Below are 17507 nucleotides of genomic sequence, written 5' to 3' on the forward strand. Positions count from 1 at the left end.
TCAAATATATTACTGCTTTAATTTCTTTATATGTTGCTTTTCCTTGTTTTCTTGTTTTATAGTGTTTTCTTTATGATGTAAATTCTTCCAGTGCTCAGTGAAATAATTCCTCTCTTGATATTATCTATACACACATCCCTCCCACCCCACATTTTTTTAGCTTCTAGGGAGGGAGTGAAATTTCAGAGTATAGCATGTGGCCTTGGATTGGGTTAGAATGCAAATTGCACTTATTAATTGTGTATTTATGGGAAAAAATATTTAATAATCTGTTTGTAAAATCAGAGAGTATTAGCCCTACACAATAAGTTATCACAGGGATTAAAGGAGATATTACATGGTACACAAAAATTTAATAAATGTTAGTCCTCTTCTATTTCCTCCTCCTTTGGAAATGCATGTGTTTCTGTATAAGCCTTAAAATGTCAGTGGTGCATAGTAGGCTTTAAGGAGAAATGGAATGCTATAATTCTAAATATATCCCCAAACTAGATTTTGTAGGTCTATTTTATGTTAGGCTATGTGACAATTTTCCCAATTTGTTATTAAATTAGAGCTCTACCAGAATATATGCTAACTCTTTCAACGAGAAAGATTTATTATGCCATACTTTTAGAGTTCTGTGCTTAGAACTCTTATTCTATTTCCACACACTCTCTTTATTATACCTATGCAGATAGTTTCTTCAGCTATCATGTCAGTCTTCAGACTAAGACTTCTTGCCAGATCCTAATAACAAATATTTCACTACCTCCTATGAGACTATGCCAGTCAACTTTTATACCAGTGCAAACAATAGAAATACAGTACAGCATCCACTGGAGGGAATATTTTATTCATTGATTTTTCTGTTTACTGAAGTCTGAAGTAGGAGAAAAAAGAGTAAAACAATAAAGTAGGCTTGGATCAAAGATGGTATGGCTGTCGGTACCTGAATTAGTAGGCATGAATATTTACATGATGAAAACCCTGAGTTCATACAGCCTGCGAGAATACCTAAGAGCAGAGCATAAAACAACCATAGCTCCTGTGAGCTCAACCAATGAAGAGGTCACTCTTTTTTGTCCCAAATTAATACTATAACCCTTCCCTACTCTGCAGTGCCAAGGTATATTAGAGGCAACAACATAATTGAATGTAAAAGCTATAGAATAATTAAGAGACAGAAAAATAAGCTGTAGCTTCACAAATGAAATGATAAATAATTCCTGGTTACTAAGTAAAAGGAAGAAAGTATTTGGCAGAGAAACTCAGAGGAGAGCATTCCTCTTTATTTCCATGTAGTTAAGGTACCTCTGATAGCTAGAATCTGAGAACTGAGCAACTGTAGATGCACCTGAGCGTGAGCACTCTCTTTGCACTATACTAGTCTGGAATCACAAGGAAGAAGCAGGACCTTAGACGAGTTTCTTGACTCAGTTTTTTTCCACTTCATCATACTCACCAGAAAAAGGAAATTAGCCTCCCACTGACATAATTAAGTGACAGATGTGTATGCTCACAGTAAAAAGGTGAATCATTAGTAAATTACAGTGAACATTTAAGAAGAGGCTGGGAACAAAATTGCGTAAAGGAGTAAAAACACAATGTCATTAATCATAACATCAGTAAAGGTTAATAGAAACCTAATCATACATGAGAGACTGAAGTCCTTGTAGGAGAGCAGATAAACTAAATATAATTGTTATTCATCCCTTGGTATCCACAGGGATTGGTTCCAAGACACCCATGGGTACCAAAATCTGAGGATGCTCAAGTTCCTGAAATAAAATGGCACAGTAGTTTCATATAATTTATGCAATCCTCCCATATACTTTAAATCATCTCTATGTTACTTATGATACCTAATACAATGTAGCTGCTACGTAAATAGTTATTATACTGTATGGTTTTTTATTTGTATTATTTTTATTATTGTATTGATATTTTTTGTTTTCAAACTTTTTTTACAATGTATCTGTTATTATTATTATTTGTTTTATTTCAGCATATTACGGGGGTACAAATGTTTAGGTTGCATATATTGCATTTGCTCCACCCGAGTCAGAGCTTCAAGTCTATCCATCACCCAGATGTTGCACACTGCACCCATTAGGTGTGAATATACTCATCCCCTCCCTCTCCCACCTGCCCGACACCCAATGAATGTTACTATTATAGGTGCACATAAACCTTGATCAGTTAATACCAATTTGATGGTGAGTACATGTGGTGCTTGTTTTTCCATTCTTGTGATACTTCACTTAGTAGAATGGGTTCCAGCTCTATCCAGGATAACACAAGAGGTGCTAGATCACCATTGGTTTTTGTGCCTGAATAGAACTCCATGGTACACATATACCACATTTTATTAATCCACTCGGATTCATGGATGGAAAAATGAGAGTGGAGGGTAAGGGAAAGTATTTTGCATACAGTTAGAATGTCTAATATAGGTGTAATTAGAGGATGTGATGGTTTTAAAACATAACCACAAATTCCTTTGCATTTTTCCCAAGTGTGCATCCACTGTCCTTGAATCTATTATCTGTGATTTCTTGACCAACAATGACAGACATGATGTTGTGAGTTTCCAGGCTCAGGTCTTAAGAAGTGAGAGTTTTCTACTTTCTGTCTTTTGAGACATTCATTCTTATATTCCAGGTACAATAATGTCAATAATGTGAGAAAGCCCAAATATTCTAGGGAGAAGTGCATGAGGAAAGGTCTTCATGGAAAGAAATCAAGGTCTTTGACCTTCAGCCTTGAATGGAACTCAGCCAACAGCAACAACCATGCTTGTCGTGTGGGTTAAGCATCTTGCAAACATATTCTCCAGGCCCAGGCAAATCATTGCAGCTGATAATTCATGGAAAAGATATGAACCTTCCTGCTGAGCCATGCCCAAATTACAGATATATGAACTAAATAAGTAATTATTGTTTTAAGCCACTAAGGTTTGGGATGATTTGTTATGCAGCAACAGCTGAATAGAATAAGAGCCACAAAAAGACTCAGGAGAGACATAATAGGGAACAATTCAAAGCTACCAAACATATAAAAGCTATAGATTCAGAGGCATTCTGATCACCCAAGTTTAAAAGAACCTGAGATTAAACCAAGCTTAACCACATCTAGGCATCTAGGCTTTGTGGTAAATAAAAGACAAAGTGAAAATCTTAAAACCATTCAAAGAAGTAATAATCTGACAGGTGATTTCTCAACATGATGAAGTGGTATCTTTGAAGTGATAAAAGAAAAAAAAAAAAAACTCTCTTGATTTTTATGCTCAGTGAAAGTATCCTTCAAGAAAAAGGAGAAATGGGCCGGGAGTGGTGGCTCACGTCTCTAATAGGAGCACTCTGGGAGGCCGAGGCAGGAGGATTGTTTGAGCTCCGGAGTTCAAGACCAGCCTGAGCAAGAGCGAGACCCTCTCTCTACTAAACAAATAGAAAGAAATTATATGAACAACTAAATATATATATAGAAAAAATTAGCCGAGCATGGTGGTGCATGCCTGTAGTCCCAGCTACTCGGAAGACTGAGGCAGTAGGATTGCTTGAACCCAGGAGTTTGAGGTTGTGGTGGGCTAGGCTGATGTCACAGCACTCTAGCCCGGGCAACAGAGTGAGACTCTATCTCAAAATAAACAAACAAAAAAAAGTTAAAAAAGTTAAAAAGGAGAAATGAAGAAATTTCAAATTCATCACCAGTAATTACAAACTAAAACAAATATTAATTGGTGTCCTTTAGGCAGAAGAAAGGTGATCCAATATGCAATCTCAGAGATGAGTTGGGAAAAATGAATAGCAACAAGTAGAATCAAACTGTAGGAAAATTTAAATGAATTTTGACAATATATTACAATAATAATAAAGCCTTGTGGTGTTGAAAATATACAGGGCATTTAAATGCATGCCAACACTAGTGTATGATTCAGAATGGGTATATAGAGAGCAAAAGAATTCTAAGGGAAAAAATAAAAGGACCAATTAACATGAGACTTTGATAAGTAAACGATACATTCTACAATCTCAAGAACAACCATTGAAAGAATCTTAAAAGAGTATATAACCTTCAAGCTAAAAGAGAATAAAATGGCAGAAACTTATCCAAAGGAAGGTAAAAAGGGGAAATGGGAACATAACAGAGTGAGGAAAATGATTTATAAAGTAAGAGGATAAGATGATAAATTCAAACCTAACTATAACAATAATTATACTACATATAAATTCACTAATGAATTAAGTAGAAATATGATTAAGTAAATTAAATAGGAAAAATTGTTGACTTTATTAAATGAATAACCTAACTACATGTTTTGAAGAGAATTATCTGTTATATGCAAATAGAAAAATGTTGAAAAGTTAGAGAATAAAAAACATATACCACAAAAATACCAACCAAAAGAAAGCTGACATAGTGATATCATATAAAATGGAATTTAATGCAGAATTAATTGCTAGGGATAAAGAGAAATATTTCCTGATGACAAAAGATTCAATTCACCAGGAAGATATACTACTAAATTTATATAAATATAGTTATAATAATATAGCATCGAAATTTATAAAGCAAGAATTAACAGAAATAAAAAGAGAGATAGTCAAATCCATAATCACAGTAGGAGGTTTTAATAAACATCTCCTGGTAACTGATAGAACAACACCCCAAAAAATATTCAGTAAGGATATGGAATATTTGAATAACACAGTCAGCCAACTCTATCTAAGTGACATATAAAGAAAACTTCACCCAACAACATACATTTTGCCCATTTTTTTTTTTTTTTTGTACTTGGTTCTTCTAAACATATGCTCAAAACTGGTCATACACTGGACCTTTAAGGAAGTCTCAACACATTTAAAATGATGAAACCATCCCTACAGAGCTTGTTCTCTACAGAAAATGAATGCAGGGTGAAAATAAAGCTGGACTTGGAGAAACATTCAAACTTTCAAACCATATATATGTCAGCAAAAAGAAAGGCTGAAAATCAGTGAAGGAGGCAACCGTCTTGTGCCAACTATCTTCTATTTTCCTGCCAGGTATACTGTCTGTATTTAATACCAGTTCTTTTCCCCAAGAGGCTGAGCTTCACGGTCCACATCAAGAGAGCTCCCAAGTCCTCTGCTTATGCTTAGGTTTTGCTAATAAAGACCCTCTGCTAGGATTGAAGGAAAAGAAGAGAGTAAATTCGAGGTTTTTATTCTCCTTGGCTTTTCCCCTCATTTTAATTTGATTTGTCTTTCAATCAAAGGTTATTGATAAAGTTTATTAGATAAATTGACAAAATTCAACCCATTTTTATAAATTCTATGTACGATTAATAAAAGGGAAATTTTAGCTTTAACATAATGACTGATGAAAATAGCATTATACTTCTCCAAGGATATTTCTAAAATTCTTGCATCTGACTTAACTCATAAAAGCATATTATTTAGTACTTAGACATTAATCTCCAGCCATGATGTTATGAAAAATACAGAATACATAAGATCTGTTATCTGTTCTCAAGGGTATTGTATTTTACTTGAGGGGAAAAAATGAGCAATTAGAAAAGTCTGAAGATGGCAAATTTTGTTCTTAATTGTGAAATTTCAATACCTAGAGTTTCAAATGATAAAATGACTTGACAAAGCTGAGGAAAATTGATTTGCAGTGGTGTCAAAAAGGATGGTTTTATAGATTGTAATTATTTCTGAAATTAGATTCAGTACCAGTGCAGATACACTGAAAACATTATTCGAGATTTTCAAGGAAACAATCGTCAGTCGACAGTGAACCTTTCACAAACTACCAAACAAATTCTCTACATAGAAATGTTTTTAACTCATGTTCATCAGCAACACAAAATATTTTTCTAAATTATTAGAAAATTAAGAGCATTTCAACACTGCCTATGTTTTAAAAAAATTGAGAAATGTAATACACATGCAAAAAAGTACAAAAAATGCATAATTCAGTAAAAAAAATGACAGAGTAAACACCCATTAACCACCATCCAGATTAAGAAATATAATATTGCCAGCCCTAAAGCTCAGTCACTACTACCTGCCCAAGATAACCATTATCTTTTAGGTCAGCATTTCCTTGATTTTCTGTATATTTTAGTACAATATCAATGCATATTTAAGCACTATAGTTTAGATTTTCCTGGTGATAGTGGTAATTTTAATCTCATTCTTGATCTAAAAGAGAAATGTTTCCATATTGCATCAAAAACAATGTTTGCTGTAAGATTTTTTATAAACATACTTTTTTTAAGGTTAAGATTTTTTTCTTACATTTCAAATCCATTGAGGTTTTTTTAATCATGAATGGATGTCAAAATTTATCAAACACTTTTTATGCATTACTGCTATTATTTTTCTCATTTTTTATGTTATATGATTAATCTCACTGATTTTCAAATATTAATCTAATATTACACTTCTGTAATAAACTTAATGTGGCAGGAATGCTTTATCATATATATTTATATGATAGAATCTGGTTTAGTACCGATTTGCTTAGGAACTTATATCTATGTTTATAAGTCAGTTGACTGATTTGGCAAAAAATGTTTTCCATTCATGTAGTTCCTCTGTTACATATTGGAATCAAGATTAGCTAACCTCATAAAATGAGTTGGGAAATGTTGGATTCTCTGGAAGTGTTTGCATAATATTGGAATTATTTTTTAAAAGTCTAGAAGAATTCAGTAGTGGAGCAATATGGGCCTGAAAATTTTTTCATGTGAAGATTATTAATTATGAATTTAATTTTTAATAGTTATGTGACTACTCAGATTTTCTATTGCTTATTGTGTCAGTTTTGGTAAATTGTATTTTCTAGGGATTTATGTGTTTTATTTGAATTTTTAAGTTTGTCTAACAAACCTGAAAAATATGTATCATGAACATGTATAAAGGTGAATGCACAAATATATTCTTTTTTTTTTATCTTATTATGGGGGATACAGAATTTCAGGTTACATATGTTGCCCATGTACCGCCTGTCCCCCCAAGTCAAAGCTCCAGGCGTGTCTTCATAGTATCATTTAAAATAATTTAAAAATTGGATATGAACTATAGAAGAGTAATTAAATAAACTATGGTACATCCATATCATAAGATATTATTTATTTACTTAAAAATATAAGAAATATTTAACAATATGGAAAATAAAATATCATGCTAAAGTTACTTTATAAAACTGTATATAGGATGTATATCACTATATATAATTATATAAATGGTTGTATAGATGACCTCAGTTGTATATGTGTGTACACAGTGTGTGTGTGTGTGAGAGAGAGAGAGAGAGAACACATGAGAAACATTTCTTTTTTAATTTCCTAAGGAAGTTCGATGTTGCAGTGAGCTATGATCGTGTCACTGCACTCTAGCCCAGATAACATAGCAAGACCCTGCCTCAAAAAAAAAAAAAAAAAAAAAAATTCTGCGGAAAAAAACATCAAAATAATCACAGAGGATATTTTTATGTGGTGAGATTATAGGTAATTTTTATTTTTATTATTTTTCCAACTTTCACAACACATCTTCTCCAAATTAAAGCATCATATCTCCTCTTTCTATTAGATAGATTCTAATTGCTTATTAACTAAATGCCATTAGACAAAACTAATTTACCTTAAGCTCTGAATGTGAATTTTTGTGGATTTAATCCTACCAACACTGAAGAATGTTTCTGTGAAAGAGGCTGCCGGTTAGCAGAAAGGATTCAGGCAGTGTGACAATGTGAATCAAAAAACATTGGGCAACTAGAGGGAGATGATTTTGGCTAACAGGGAAAACAGAGCAGAGATAGCAACCTTAAATTCTGACCAAGGCAGGAATGGAAGGTAAATGAGTTAAAATTAATTAAGTCTTGAAGAATGAAAAATATAATCTGGAGCTACATATATTTACTGTTGTTTAACTAATAGATTAATAACTATACCCAGTAACAGCAATGTTTTAAAAAGTACTTTTACAATTATTTACTTTATCCTTATATAAGGTAGGCTGCACTACTGGTCCATCTTTACTCTTTCTCTAGTAAAGAAGATAGCTTTAAAAGAATTTATTCTATAGACTATTATACAAATTGTACACCTTAGGGAGATGATCTCTGTTTGAGATAGCACTAGTGTAGAGGTAGATTAGAACATAGATTTCTTCTCATTAATTCAAGAGATATATAAAGAGCCAGACATCTGGGCATCCTCAACATTTGAATTATTCACATCCTCATCGTTTGAATCCAAAGCAACAAATCTGAATGCTCTCATCAGAGTTCCGCCCTACGAAAAGATGTTCCTACTATCTACTTTATCAATTCACATTTCTTGTCCTTACAACCTGGACCCTCTCTGCTCTTCTCATAATTTACCCTTCCAGACTTATTTCCCTCTAATCCACTGTAAGTATCTGATGTCTCTCTCAAACAGTATGAATTACTATGTTCCCTGGTCATCAAACATAACCATGCTTTTCCTGTATTTGTACCCTTGCCTATGCTATTATTCTTGCTGATATGACCTTCTTATCCATCCCTGCCCTTCCAAATCTTACCCATCCCTCAGTTCAAGCACCACATTCCTCATGAAGATCTCTCTAATCTCGTGTTCCTACTGCCAACTCAATGTGACATTTCCCTCCTTTGATTTTCCTAACATTCTGTTTATCTCTTAAGAAATAGCATGCCTAGCACCACAGATGCTTACTTCTCCAGAACTTGGTAGGGAGAAGAGATCATACCCTACTTATCTTTGCATCTCGCATGTCATAGAGCCCAACACATGGTAGCCTTTCGGTATGTTGACTTTTCAAGATCCACAAATATGATTGTTCTAAGAATGTAATCTGTCCTATGGGGCATATGGGCCTTATTGAAAAATCTTAACTAAATCCCTGATTTGGGACAAAAACACCCAGATCTGTTTAATTTGTGAAGGTGAAGGTCAATGCTGCAAAAAGAGCCAAAGAAAATCATGAAACAGCTTGGCTCGTGTGAACATGCTCAACTTCTTGCAGTGACTAAAAATATACAGAACAAAATTCATAGAGACAAACAATAGGATTTACTTGCAGCCAGCCAACGCATTCTTCTTTTTTGTGAAAGATATACTCCATCTGACAGAAGGCTGCCCTATAAGCTATGTCCATCGAGGTTAAAGAATGAACTAGGTTTTCTTTTACTTTGTAGTTTTAGGGCACACCTAGAGCAAATATAAGAATATTCCAAGACAAACAAAATGTGTTTAGTAAAAGGATTAAAAACATGTGCCATTCATTTATAACTCTGATTTTTTGAAACAACAAAAAATTGGACCATGTATCTCTTATTTTTATAATAGTTTTAAAGACTTTGATTCCATACATCACTCTAACCCAAAAAATTTTGCCATTTTGTTTAAACACAGCCTTCTCTAATGCTTGTTATGAAATTTTCTGATGACTGTTACACCTGAGAAAGACTATTCAATAAACAAAGCAGTTAGTCTGATGCGTGTAACTGTATATATTGCTGAGCAACTTGACACATTTTTCCATGGCACTTAGTAATAGCTTATTTGGTGAGATTAAGTTTTATATGTTATTAAATGTTACCCTTTAAACTTTTTCTAGGATCTTAGGAATCAATTAAACCTTTCATAATACCAGAGTTTTACCACCAATATGGAGATCATTTAAAAATAAGAATACCACATAAATGATTCAGAGGCATTTGCCCTCTAGAAATTGCAAAAACTTATTCATAACCAAAATAATTCTTATAACCAGTATTATAAGGGAAAATTGCAATTTGGCCTTAGAACGTTTTGCTTTTAACAGATAATTAACAATGACTACTTTAACTTAGTTTTATATTTATTGGTTAAATATAAATCCTAAAATATTTATAATCATAACAGATAAATCTGCAGAAGTCTGATAGAGCTAATTTAGAGGTTTATCATCTGATATGAGTTCACATGCCCCAAACTTTTCAAAAGAAGCTTTAGAATTTTCTTAAGCTATGGAATATTGGAAGTGAAAAATAGGATTAAGAAATTATCCAGATTTCTTTTGTTCTTCAAAAAAGAACCTACTACAGTGTGCTAGAAGGTCTTGCCTTTTTCACTTTGAGATTTCATCTTTCTAGTTTTCTCTGTATTATTTTTATTGTCATACTATCATTGTTCTATTCTTAATCGTATCCAGTGTGTGTACATCTTTTCTCTGTAAACACTTGTGTTGTGTGAGATAACCCAGCTGACCTTTCAGTAATAACAAAGTACCAAAGTCCTATCTCACTTATCTCCTGAGGGATGTATAGCCTGGTTCCTAGTGTCTATTTTTGATGCCACGATCGTAATACTATTAAAATTGTGAGTGTTCTGACTCTCATGAAGCTCTGAACCGATCTGACCTAATTGGCTATTAACTCATCTTGGTCTTTATGTTCTATACCGTGTGTGGCTCCCTGACACACCCCTTTATGCCTTCATTTGATAGATCCACCCCTTAGTGCCTTGTCTTGGTCCTGGTGACATAATCAACCGTGGTTCTCTAATACCACCATCTCAAATATTCCTCAAATACAAATCTTGAGAGACTATGTGGAAAGAAAGAACCTGACATTAGGTTAAAGAGAAGAAAGTTTTTCTTCAAGGTGAAAAGCCTGGCCACCTTCTGGGGGAGCAGTAGAATCCTGGAGCTCCCCTCACCACCCCAGTGCTTCTGTTTTCAAGAGTCACAGCATAAACTGTGTCCCCCACACTCCAGGAGTGGGAGTGAGGGGAGGTCATGGGTGACAGATGAGGCAATGAGGTTAAGCAACACTGGGCCCAATCAGGAGACCTTGTTCTGGTCCTGACTCTGTCACTAACTAGGTGACATGAACAAGCCCACAGTCTCCTCAAATATCTTTAATAGTAATATGCAGAATTTCCCAAAACTTATTTTACAGAATTTTTAAAGCTTCTCATGAAAAAAGGACTCAAAGAAGCAGATATTGTCTAATTCAATACCTAATTATGAAAGTATTTTACCCCACTTCTCAGATAAAGAGAAAACTAGACAGAGGAAATCAGGGAAAGTAGGAGAGGAGAAGCACTTGTGGAATGGGGGGTGTAGGGATCTCCAAAAATCTGGTGCTCCGTAACAGTAATGAGAGCACTGGCAAAAATCGTCGACATTGACTTTTCAGAACTCTGGAAATGAACCAAGGGCTTACAACAACCCATATAACATTAATTCAAGAAAAATAGCAGAATGGCAATAAGAACAGTAAGACGTGCAGTTTTAACTTGCCCTATATCGATACACTTTTTGCTAATTCTCCAGTAGCCTTGAAAATCAGTTGCCTCACAACAACTGTAACTGTGCACAAAGCAGCCAAGCAACCACTAGGAAGGGCAGAATGCATCTGGAGTTTTCCTGATTTTCCCATCCTTAGAGCATTATCATTCTTTGCCCTATATAGAAGTTGCCTGGAAAATCCATACTTAAAGGACTTTTCTTTATTTCACCTAAATTAAAGCTCACTTAATGAGAATCTCTGCCCTTAGGAGATTTGTCAAAAACAGTTAGGGTTAATAGTTTTACGTAGCAGCTGCCTAAAAGAGTGATACCAGTTGGGGCAAATAAGAAGCTTACCAAAAATATTCAAAGAAAAATCTGGTGAATGAGGTGTCCATAGGAGGCCATGCAGATGTGCAGTGCTGTGCATCTGCTAGGAAAGACCCAATAAGGCTCTATCTCTCACCTCTAGTTGACCTACAGGCTCTGTGTAAGCAGAGTTATAAACCGTTTGAGTGTTTGTGGACTGCCTTGACACCTCGTCCAGTCGTTAGCTGACCACCAAGCTACTGAGCAGAGACTTCAGTCTGAATACAACAGATAATATAGTCTAGACACACATTAGTTCAGGGAATTCACTAAATAAAAAAAAAAAAAAAAAAAAAACCACCAGCAATAACAACAAAACAAATGGCAGCAACAACAAACCCTAGGTGACAGGGTCTGATTTCCAGAATTGCCACATCATATTATGTTCAATGCCCAGTTTTCAACAAACAAACAAAAATAGAAAGTGAAAGGCCAAGAAACAAGAAAGTATGGCCCACAAATAAGGAAAAACGCAGTCAATAGAAACTGTTACTGATCTTACTGGACAAAGACTTTTAATCAACTACTATAAATATATTCAAATGACAAAAGGACACCATGACAAATAAATTAACAAGAAGGATGACAATGATGTTTCACTAAATGGAGACTATTAATAAAGAGATACAAATTATAAAGAGAAAAAAATTAAAATTCTGGAATTAATATGAAAAATTCACTAGAGGGGCTCAACAGCAGATTTGACCTAGCATAAGAAAGAATCAAAAAACTTGAATATAGGTCAACCGAGATTCTCTAGTCTGAAGAACAGAAAGAAAAAAGAGTAAAGAAAAATTAACAGTTACTTAGACAGTATACATATATACATATGTATACTAGGTTGAGTATCCCTAATCTCAAAATTCCAAAATCCAAAATTTAAAATGCTCCAAAATCTAATACTTTTTGAGCACCAACATTATGCTCAAAGGAAATGCTCATTGAAGCATTTCAGGTTTTAGATTTCAGATTTTCAGGGATGTTTAACTGGTATGTATAATGGAAATATTCCAAACTAAAAAAAAAAAAAAACAACTTGAAATCTGAAACACTCCTGGTCCCAAGTATTTAAGATAAGAGGTACTCAACCTATAAATACATACGTTGGTACACTTGATGGTGTCCCACAGGCTGTCTAAGTAACTGTTTATATATATGGAGTTTCAAAAGGAGAGGTGAGAGAGAAAGGGGCAGAAAGAACATTTGAAGAAATAATGGCCAAAATTTTTATCCATTTGATGAAAACATTAATCTACACATGCAAGAAGCTTAAGAAAGTTCGGTAAGATAAACTCAAAGATATCTACACCTACACATCACTTTGTTGAAAGATAATGACCAAGAAAGAATCTTAAAAGCCGCAACAGAAAAACAGCACATCCTATACACATGGACCTCAATAAGATTAGCAGCTGATTTCTAATCAGAAACCATGGTGGCCAGAAGGTAATGGGATGACATATTCCTTTAATGCAGGCTAGAATTAGTGACTTGCTTCAAGGGGAATAGAGCATAAAATGGTAGGTTAAAAGTAACTTCACAGTGGAGAAACTAACAAAGACTACCTTGGTCTGGTTATATAGGGTAACATTATGAGTGATGTCATTTGATAGCATGTATTCGTTGATATTAAATGATGAGGGTGCTTCACCTCCTTGGCCTATCATCCCAAAATCCAAGGAACACTATCACACAAATCCCTGGTGAAGGACCTTCTACAAAATTCCTTAAAACTTAAAACTTCCTTAAAAATATCTTAAACCTGTCAAGGTTATAAAAAATAAAAAAGACTGATAAATAGTCACAAACCAGTGGAGACTAATGAGACATATTGAGTAAATAAAGTCTGATGTTTAGTTAATAGTAACGTTGGTTTTTATTAATGTACCATGGGAATGTGACATATTGATAAGGGAAACCATGTGAGTTGTATATGGAAACTGTCTGTACTATCTTTGCAACTTTTTGCATTTTATTCCAAACTAAAAAGTTCATTTTTTAAAAATCCCTGCTATATTACTGATAAAAAATTAATACAGGTCTTCAGATGTCATGCTTTTGTAAGAGATATATAAACATGCCACATGCCTTTTTAAAATTAGCATTAATAGTAAAATATATAGAGGAAAGGACATACTATCATTAAGTATTAGGACATAGTTGCCAATTTTAGCCTTTTAACATTAACTTCTGTTAATTTAAAATATATTTAATTTTTTGAAGTAGAAATCCAGTGCTGCATTTTCCTAAGTTCCAAGAATTTTCATTATAATTTGAATTTAGCTTTACTAACTTTTAAAACATTTATAGGTTTTCAGTTTCATTAATACCAATGTACTTAAAAGGTACAAAAAAAGTAATAGATCAGAACTTTTTTGTTTATAATTATCTGATAAATACAGATTAAACTAGATTCTATTCTTGTTCTAATTCATTTTGCTGCCAAATTTAGTGAGATGTATTTATCCATATTCCCATCTTAGTATGTATAATAGACTAATAACTAATTTTATTTTATTAAAGATCCTTGTAGCTTATGAATATAACATTTATTATGTTCATAATAAGCTATGCATGATTAAGCAGCATTTTGTATTACCATTTATTTCACATGCCAGCTTTTTGTAATTAATGAAGTATTCAGACTTATATATACCATCACATTTTGCATATTTATCATATTTTCTTTTTATTCCCCTCTTTCCTGTTTTCTTTTAGAAATTAAATGCTTTTTATTCTAGTCAGTAATTCTTCTTCTTCTTCTTTTTTTTTTTTTTTTGAGACAGAATCTCATTCTGTTGCACAGACTAGAGTGCCGTGGTGTCAGCCTAGCTCACAGTAACCTCAAACTCCTGGGCTCAAACAATCCTCCTGCCTCAGCCTCCCGAGGAGCTGGGACTACAGGCATGTGCCACCATGCCCGGCTAATTTTTTCTACATATTTTTAGTTGTTTCTTTCTATTTTTTTTAGGAGAGATGGAGTCTCACTCTTGTTCAGGCTGGTCTCAAACTTCTGAGCTCAAGCAATCCACCCGCCTCAGCCTCCCAGAGTGCTAGGATTACAGGTGTGAGCCACAACGCTCAGGCCTAGTCAGTAATTCTTAAAGGCTGCCAACATATTTACCAATTATTTTGTTCATCTTTGGTTCTTTCATACTACAAAATCCTTCTGGAATCAACTATTTTTCTTACCAAAATATAACCTGGAGTAGTTTTTTAAGCAAAGGTCTGTGAGTGGTAATCACTAGTACATGGTAGTTTCTCTGGGCACAAAACTTCCTCTCAGCCTATTTGAAGTATGTTGCCTCAATTGATGAGAATTCTATTGCATGTCTAACTTTATTATTTTATATGCAATCTAGCTACTTTTTCTGGTTGTTTTTAGATTTCCTCTCTTTGTGATGGTCTGTGTTTTTACAATGTGAATATTAAAATAGCATTTGCTATGTTTCCTAATTTGAGGATTAAAACTTTCCATTAATTTTGGAAACTTCAGGCACTGTATCTTTCACCACTGCTTGTCTTCTATTTTCTCTTCTTCTGAGGATTGTAGTATATATACACTTGTTACATATGTATATACAAACACACACATATGTACAATATATGTGCATATATGTAATATATGTGTATACATATGTAATATATATGCAATAGATGGTTTTTCCACAGCTGGTGAGCACAAGTATTTTGTTTCTCTTTTCATACCTGAGGCAGCCCTTCCAGGTGCCTCCATATCACTCCAGCTTCCTTAACTAGACTCAGGGGTGAATCACCTATTGTTATAGACATTAAGACATCAGGCCCCAGAGTTTAGGACTGAAACCCAAGTGTCTTTACACTCTATGCATCATGAAGGCATTAGTTTTCACTTACCACTATGGCTCTTATTTCTTCACTTTTGGCATCTGTGATGTTTAGTTGGTTTGTTTCTTTGTTTGTTCACTTGTTTTTTTCTAGTTTGTTTATTCATGTTTATAAAAAAAAAAATTCAGCTTTCCTTCTTCCCCAACCCCACATTTGATACCCAAATTTAATTTATAAGTGGGGAAACAGGCCTAGAGAAAGAAGGCCCAAAGATTAACCACACAATAAAGCCACTTCTAAAAACACAACCCTCTCTCCCATTCATTGAACTTTTTCTTCTAGTAGTTCTCAATTTTTAGAATAAGCAAAGATTACCAGAGAAATAATTAAAAACGCAGAATTCGGAATCCCATCCACAAAGATTCTGATTCAGTAGTCTGAATGAGAATTCAGGAATATGAATATTAAGCAAGTACCCCAGTTAATTCAAATATTTGTAGTTTGATTTATTTAGTGACTTCAGACCATAATCTGAGAGATTAAAAACAAACACACCCCTGACACGTGTTTTTTACACTTGTAATTTATACTTTTCTATGAAAAGCAGAGTAAAGAAAAAAATCTACTTATTCAAGGGTTCTACTTATCTTGTTTATAATAAAAATTTATAAAGCCTCCTAGTTAGTTGTTAAAGATATCTTTTCCTAAAAGGTATTTATTTATAAAAATTTCTTTGAGCTAAATCTTATTTTAAAATGATGCAGTAAGAAATATGCACCACTGCAAAGATCCTGACATTATTTGGAAACTTTCTGCCATGATGATTTTGTCTCAGGAGAAATTAGAGAATTCCATAAAATTACCTAGGCATAATTTATAGAAAGCTGAGTCAAGAAACAGGTGTTATTGTTGAAATGATGAACTTGTCATCTTCCTCATAAATTTCTAGGATATGAGCCCATAAACTCTAAATCAGATGCTAAGCTCACATAGATTTATGTCATTTATTTCCTTTTACTGAGAAAATAAAGAGGTAGATGATCTATGTTTACTTGCCAGCTGTTCCACAAACCACATGCATTGAGTGCAAGTATCAGTGGAGATGCCAATGCTTCAGTGGCTCCAACTTACACATGTCCCAGCACCTGGCTGATGGAAGCCACTCTTGAAAAATATTTGCATCTGTGTGCTACGAGCTTGGCTATAATGCTAGCTAGCATTCCATTTCCAGATGGCTCCCATTACCACCTAATTATTTTAAACCCTGATTTTATTTCAAACAATTTACCATTGTCAAGGGTCACCTCCCAGTACAATATTGCTGAGATCAAATATTTTTGGTTCTAGATCTACGGTTACGAGAGTTCAAGAAGGGCCTTTTTTAGAGTGATTGATAGACCATTCAGCAAAATCCATGGATAAGCTATAAATCAAATATTAAAATTTTAATAAAACTATACATAATATTATAACAATTATTCACGGTCACAACTATCATTTACTTTGTTTTAAATTTCTGTCCTGATAAACAAGTTGGAAAGAGCCAAATAAATCTATTCATTCATTTACTCATTCGTTTATCCATTCTTCTAATATTTGTTGAGGGCATATTTTGTGCCTCAATAAGATGAAAAAAAAACAGATGGACTCTTCCTCTCAAATAATTTGCACTCTAGTAGAAAAGGAGAAAACTATGACATTGTCAAAACCTTGTAAAAATAAATGCAGAAAAGCAATATGTATTAAATAACAAGAGTTGAAGACAGTTCTGAAGATTTTTATCTCCTTTACATTTTTAGATTATCTTTTCTAGTCCTAATATTGATTGGAGCTATATGGATTTGAGTAAGTCTGAATTTGGAATTGGATACAACTCATTAGTTTGATCAATTCTTTTTATTATTTTTAAGTTTCAATTTATTATAAGACATAGCACACTCATACAATTAACACATTCTGCATTCTGTAAGGATGTTGTTTACCTAATTTTGTCCACTTTGGGCACTAGTTGTCAGATCTAACAGTCAGGATAAAACTAGCACAATTACATATGTTGTATTTATACAATGCACATACACAGTA

General features: G+C 33.7%; 1 protein-coding gene across 1 annotated transcript in view; it reads right to left on the reverse strand.

Annotated features, from left to right (window-relative positions):
* Positions 1 to 12340: 12340 nt before the first annotated feature.
* The window catches only part of LOC138381404 (uncharacterized protein C8orf34-like), a 138042-nt gene continuing 132875 nt past the window's right edge, over positions 12341 to 17507 (reverse strand). The window contains exons 7-9 of the mRNA XM_069465616.1: positions 15801 to 15862; positions 15327 to 15394; positions 12341 to 12379 (exon numbers count right to left, since the gene is read on the reverse strand). Coding sequence (XP_069321717.1) covers positions 12341 to 12379; positions 15327 to 15394; positions 15801 to 15862 — 169 coding nt within the window. The remainder of the gene's footprint in view (positions 12380 to 15326; positions 15395 to 15800; positions 15863 to 17507) is intronic.

The sequence above is a fragment of the Eulemur rufifrons genome, chromosome 3 (assembly GCF_041146395.1).
Source record: "Eulemur rufifrons isolate Redbay chromosome 3, OSU_ERuf_1, whole genome shotgun sequence".
In the NCBI taxonomy this organism is placed as follows: domain Eukaryota; kingdom Metazoa; phylum Chordata; class Mammalia; order Primates; family Lemuridae; genus Eulemur; species Eulemur rufifrons.